Below are 6,145 nucleotides of genomic sequence, written 5' to 3'. Positions count from 1 at the left end.
CCCAGGGTCCTTCTCCTCAGGGCTGCTCTCAGCCCGTTCTCCCACAAGGGAACTGAAATGCTCAGACAGGCCTGTAGAGAACCTTCACTCATCTTCTGCCTCACATGCATTCAGCAACATCAACACATTTGCTCCCACAAAACAAATTAAATTCAGTAGATCCAGGGTTATTCACAGAGCCAGGGGTTACATCCCATTAAACAGAAAGCTTCAGGGAGGGGAGCACGGGTAAATCCACATCCTGGTTTTTCCAGCTCATTTATTTCACCACAAAAGTTGCACACTCATGAGAGATGCAGACACTCCACACTCACACACACGGGTCCTTGTCCAGAGAGAGAGAGAGAGAGAGAGAGAGAGAACTGGTTTTGCTGAGTGAAGGAGTGAACTCAGCAGCCTGAGGGCAGCGAGGGATGAGACACGGCGGGTTCCCCGGGACGCCCTCGGTGACCTTTCATGTCCCTGGGGCCACGGTGTATTTTGCACACCCCCACAGATGCACCCAGTAGGTGCAACACCCCCCCCCCACTCCTCCACTTAAGTAGCATCTTCCTCTATTTCTGCCCTGATTTGCATCTTTCCAAGTATTGTTTCATTTGCAATGTAAAACCGAATCGCGGCCACGCGACCGGGACACCGGCCTTGTTTCTGGGGAGCAGAAACCTTTTCCCGCTTGGTTTCCATTACTCACCAAGCGACAAAACCGGGGGCAAACGCATGTTTACTCATAACTGACCAAAAAAAAAAAAAAAAAAAACCAGAAGTTTGCCAGAGAGGCATTTGAGATCGAAGAGCTGGGCTTGATGTCCGGCGGCAGAGCGCAGTGCCAGCCCTGCGTACGTGAGCCCTCCCAGCCCTCCAGTGCCACAGAGCTGCAGGGAGGGAGGCCAGGGGCTGTTAAAAATTAGACAAATTAGGGACTGCTTCCAAAAAATGTGGAGATTACACGGGGAAATGGCCAAACACACGTAGACACCACCACGGTGGCCTTGGCGGTTTGTTTGTGGGTCTCCTCTCGGCGGGGTGAGGGACGGTGGTTAATGACTTGACGCCCGTGCCATCCCTGCAAACTTCCTTGGGAAAAATCAGCCCCAAAGGGGAGAGAAGGACACCCAGGAGTGGCTATTCTGCAATCCTGTGGGGTGCTGGGCTGCACCCTGGGGCTCAGCTGGGATGCCCCGGCACAGGATGCGGCCGCGGGGCCGGCTCCGGAGCCAGCGTGTTTGCCGAGACGATGATTCAGCCCACAGGAAGGATCATCTAAGAAGAATTGCTGGACACAATGAGGAAAACTTTCCCAAACAAAGTGTTCTCACCACCACCTGCCTCCCTCCCTCAGCCCCAGCTTCTGCTCGAGAGTAACCTCCAGCCTCGGGTCACCACAACAAAAGCTGGGTCTTTGTGCTCTCTCCTTCCCCCGTCTCTGGGGGCACAGTGGGATCAGGACGCCACCCTGGCCCCTAAGAGGAACCCAGGAGATGCCAACAAAGCCTCTGGCCATGCCCAGTTACAGACAGTAATCTCAGGGGTGCAAACTTCAGTAGCTGGATATGCCCAAAATACACAAGCCAGGCTTACTAAAGCACCCCTAAAGCAAACCCAAGGGTCAGAGTATACCACGTGCAGAGTTTTGGGGGTAACTGCTCGTACTGCCAAGGAGTTTTCCCTCCCAGGCACCAGCTCTTACAGAATTGGTCAATGTGACACCACCCGGTGAGATATCTACCTGAGGAACAATTTAAAGACAGATGTGACCTATTTAGAGCTCTGCCAAATAACTCTGTAATTGAACAGACCATTGATAATTTAAAGTGCATTAAAAAGGGCTGAATTCAATCCACTTGCTGCTATGGAGCACCATGTTCACAGACCACAACTCTTTATCCCCTTCTCTTTACACATAAATGTTTCAAGATGTTCATCTGTCCCTTCCCCTGAAAGAATCCACATCTTTGTACAACCACACCCCATGTTCCAAATTCCCCTTGTGACCCCGAAGCCAAAAGGACAAGTCACAGGAAGAGCTCACCTGGAACAAAACCACCCAAACCCATCAGCTTTAGGGCTACAGAGTTTTATGGTGTGCACAGTGCAGGGCCAGCAGGCCAGGGCTCAGACTCTTGACATTGGTGGGAATCAGTGATGCTTCACACTGTGGGTTCAGGCTGCCAGTCAGCCCCTCAGACTCTGTTTCTAGTCATACAATGGTCAGGGGACACCAAAAAGTTGCTCCAACCCCTGGTGCCTTGGTGTCCCTTGTCCCTGAAACCAGCTCACACCCCCCAGCTCCACGCAGGGCCTCGGCCCGAGCTCTGGTCAGGGATTAAGGGACTGAGCTGGGGGGGAGGGTGGGTTTTTATAAATCTGGATGTGTCACCTGGTCTGGTTTGGGGCGTAGAGAAGTGTCTGGGGTGGGGACAGGATGAAGGGGGGTACAGCTCCTGCCCAGGGCAGCGTGGATGCCTCCCGAGCGCAATCAGCCACGGAGGCACCGCACGAGGCACCGGCTCAGGCTGGGACGTGCCACCCTCAGCAGGCACCGCTGGGCTGCTCCTGCACCACCTGGGACTCCAGGGAAGGGCAAGGAGGACACGACTGAGGGATCACCATCATCCCTTCTCCGGGCTGGGCACCGAGCTCTGCCCCGCGCCGCTCCCTCCCTGTCCCCGGATCACACGGATGGCACGGGTGAGGTGCCAGTAGATGGCACTCCATGTGTAGCACGGATCCTCCCTCACAGCTCCTCTCTTTTCCGGGGCTAACCAACACTTTTGGTCCTGCCTGCACGCTTCAAACCATTTCCTGGGTGCGAATTTGGCATCACTTAACAGCAGCTGGCAGGAGCTGGTGCTCCTTTGGTCTGACCCCTCATGGTGGGAGAGTTCAAGGCTCAGAAAGAGCCTTGGAAAAAAAAAAAAACAAACAAACCACTGCACAGTCCCTCAGAAGCCCCAGGGAGGTCTCAGGAAAATGGGTTTTGTTGTTTTTACTGAGATCTTCCACATTACCTTGGGCATGCAGTGACCACTGCTGGGTGATGGTGGGAAGGTGGGAGGGAATTTTTCCCTCCCTGCTCCACAGCCAGAGTGGCAAACCCAGGGCAGCATCCAGCTTTTGCCTCCCACCCACATCCCACACATCAGGGCTGTGCTGCTCACAGCGACAACATGCAGGCAAAAAGGGACCTATTAGGTTATCTTGTCTGTGTCTCCTCTACACGATGGTTCGATTTTCTGGTGCTTTTGTCAAGCCAAGCACTAACGCCTCTTATCAGGAATCCCAATATAACTGTCGAGGGAAATGGACCATTAACAAGCTTCTCTGATATTTTGCTCAAAGTTTGCTTTCTTTTAACAACGAGAAGCTCAAGGGAATGTTTTCCTCTATGAACAAAAGGAGCTGCATCAGTTAAAAAGCTGGAGCTGCAGTTTGCTGGGACGGTGAGAGCCCAGCTCCCCCTTCTCCTGGATGAGAGGCTGCTGTCCTGAAGAGAAGTGGCTGCATTTTCAAATGCAGCTTTGAAAAGAATATATGTATAAAAATGAGGAAGGGGGGAGAAAAATAAAGCCACTCAGCCTAGTGCAGCAAGTAAAATGAGAAGGACCAAAGTCATCCCTAAACAAATGGACTGACTCAAGTGCACGAGCTTTGTCAGCAGCTCCCACCTCTGCTCCTGGGAGAGCCAGGGCTACCCTGGCTGTGGACCAAGCTCCCTCTGGATCACCACTCCCCCTGGATCCTCACTGCAGCTCTGGAAGGAAAGGGCCCTCCTCACCCTGCATTTGTCTTGAGTGAGTTCTGGGGCTCGCTGGACTTTCCAGGGGCTGCTGAACACATAAGACAAGCAGGAAACCCAAAGAAAATCGGTTCCCCATTTGGAGCACAACGTGCCCCAGAAGCCCCCAAGCTGGGGCAGGCCAAGATGGACGGGAAGAGGAAGACCTCAGCCAGCAGCTGGTTTGCAAAACCACAGCTCCACACCTCCTGCCTCTCAGAGCCCCATCACTGCTGCCATCAGGGCAGAGGGAGCTGGGGGGACATCAACTCTGTGCAAGCTGCCCCAGCTCCTCCACCACACCCCTAATCCTCCTGCAGAATCAAGGGGAAACAAGCTGCTGTAAATCCCTCTGGTGCCCAGGATCCACCGCACTCGAGGGATTGTCCACCCAGCTCCTGTCCACACTGCTCTGGTCAGGATGAGGAGCACACACTGACCTCTGGTGACCTCAGGCACAGAGATTCAACTCTCCCACGGAATCCCAGAGTGGTTTGGGTTGGGAGGGACCTTAAAGCCCATCTTGTTCCACCCCCTGCACGGGCAGAGACACCTTCCACTAGCACAAGGTGCAGATGGGAACCTACTTCTGGGCTTGCAATATTTTGTCCATCCTACACTTTCTCTCTTCTCTCACAGCATCCCAAAGCCTCAGCTGCGCCCTGGCATCCCAGAGGGAACCCGGTCTGCACACAGGATGCCCCCTCACCTAAACACAAGCCCATGTTTATTCAAAACCCAGAGGTGCAGGTCTCCCCAGCAGCCCCTGCACCCACCTCGGTTCAAGGAATCACTTGCAGTGATTCCGACAAACTGATTTCTCTTGAGTTAAAACACAACACGCACAAGTCACTCGAACCACAGCCACACCATCTCCAGAGAGCTGTGCGTTGGTCCCACTCCAGGAGACCCCTGCAGAGCAAAGAAACCCCCACCAGGCCATGTCACCACCCCGTACACAGCAACTGTGCCACTGCCCCCCCTCCCTGGGGACCACGGGTCACCCCCACCCAGGGCACCCTCGGCTGGCACCCACCCTCGTGGTGTGCTGAAGCCAGCCAGGGCTCCATCCACATCCCCTTGTCCTCCTCTGCCCTGCCCTCACCACAGCTGGGACAGGTTTTAAGGGACACGCTATGGCAGAAAGAGAGCAGACAAAGCTGAGCTGATCTTCCTCCCAAAACAGATCCTCAAGCAGCTTTAACTCTCCCTGTTCCTGCCCAAAAGCAGACACTCAGAGCACGGGGAGGACGATCCCTGCAGACTTCCAGCCCCACCTGCCTCCAAATCCCTCGAAGAGCGCAATTCCCAACCGATCCACTACAAGATCGCTCCTTCGCACTCCACCCTCCCTCCTTCCCTCTGCCAAAAAAAACAAAACCGGCACCGCCAGATGTCCGGCAGGAGCACCTACCCCCCAGCAGCTTCTTGCGGGATGCCATGTCCGCGGAGCAGCCCGGGAGCTCCGCACCCCGCGCCGAGCGCTCCGAGCCCGGCGCGCTCCTCCCACCCCGGCCGGAGCTCGGGGAGGAGCAGCCCCAGCTCGGTCCCTCGTCCTGCCCACCCCTGCCCGCCTTTCTTTGTCTGGGGACAGCGGAGGGAGCGCGGGGAGGGCGGGCAGCGGCGGTGCAAGGGAAGTTAATGAAGTTGATGGAGTGGGTCGGGTTTGCCGGGGGGGATTTTGGGAAGCGCTGCCCCGGAGAGAGAAGAGTGGCTGGGCAGCGGCTCTCCCAGACCGGGATAGCTCCAAGGGAGCCCTGGAAAAACTCACCCAAGTGCCTCAGTCGCGCTCTGAGCCCCAGGTGAGGGTGGGCAGGCCCTGGCACAGGCTGCCCAGAGCAGCTGCGGCTGCCCCATCCCTGGAAGTGTCCAAGGCCAGGTTAGACCGGGCATGGAGCACCCTGGGCTGGTGGAAGGTGTCCCTGCCCATGGCAGGGGGTGGGATGAGATGAGCTTTAGGATCCCTTCCAAACCATCCCGTGATGTCATCGTGTTATCTCCTTAACAGGCCGGCTCAGCACCCTCCTGCTCGCCAGGCTCCCAACCAGGGCTGCAGCTGGAGCAGCTGTTTGTTTGCCCTCTCCCAAAAGCCACCTCCACCCAACCCTGGCTCTGCCATGGTGATCCAGGGTGCTCCCGTGGCACAGCCCTGGGAGCTGCTTATTGTCTGGCTTCCTTTATCTGCAGATCTCAAAGCATTTTATAAATGTTAAACCTCAAAGCCTCTCCAGGGAACAAAACTCTCTCTGCTATTGCACGGATGGAGAGACTTGCCCAAAAATGAGGGCAGAGCTGGGGATGTGGCAGAGCCCAGAGCTGAGACAGCTGAGTTTTATATATCTCATATATATATCAGCACATATATACACA

The 6,145-nt window shown here is 55.5% G+C and overlaps 1 protein-coding gene across 14 annotated transcripts in view; it reads right to left on the bottom strand.

The window, feature by feature from the left end:
* Positions 1-5,232, bottom strand: part of TCF3 (transcription factor 3) — a 55,466-nt gene extending 50,234 nt beyond the window's left edge. For 13 of the 14 annotated variants that reach the window (XR_003573968.1, XM_027908439.1, XM_027908444.1 and 10 more), the window contains exon 1: positions 2,764-2,864. Coding sequence is in view for 13 of the 14 variants with exons in the window: in XM_027908439.1 (XP_027764240.1) it covers positions 2,764-2,821 (58 nt within the window). In the remaining variant the exon portion in view is untranslated. Of the gene's footprint in view, positions 1-2,763; positions 2,865-5,189 lie in introns of those variants that run through there. The other variant, XM_027908448.1, reaches the window with a different exon arrangement.
* Between the last annotated feature and the right edge of the window lie 913 nt (positions 5,233-6,145).

The sequence above is a fragment of the Empidonax traillii genome, unplaced genomic scaffold (assembly GCF_003031625.1).
Source record: "Empidonax traillii isolate 1590-97213 ecotype Southwest subspecies unplaced genomic scaffold, ASM303162v1 scaffold1713:size83011, whole genome shotgun sequence".
Taxonomy (NCBI): Eukaryota; Metazoa; Chordata; class Aves; order Passeriformes; family Tyrannidae; genus Empidonax; species Empidonax traillii.
This window is presented reverse-complemented; position numbering and strand designations above follow the sequence as displayed.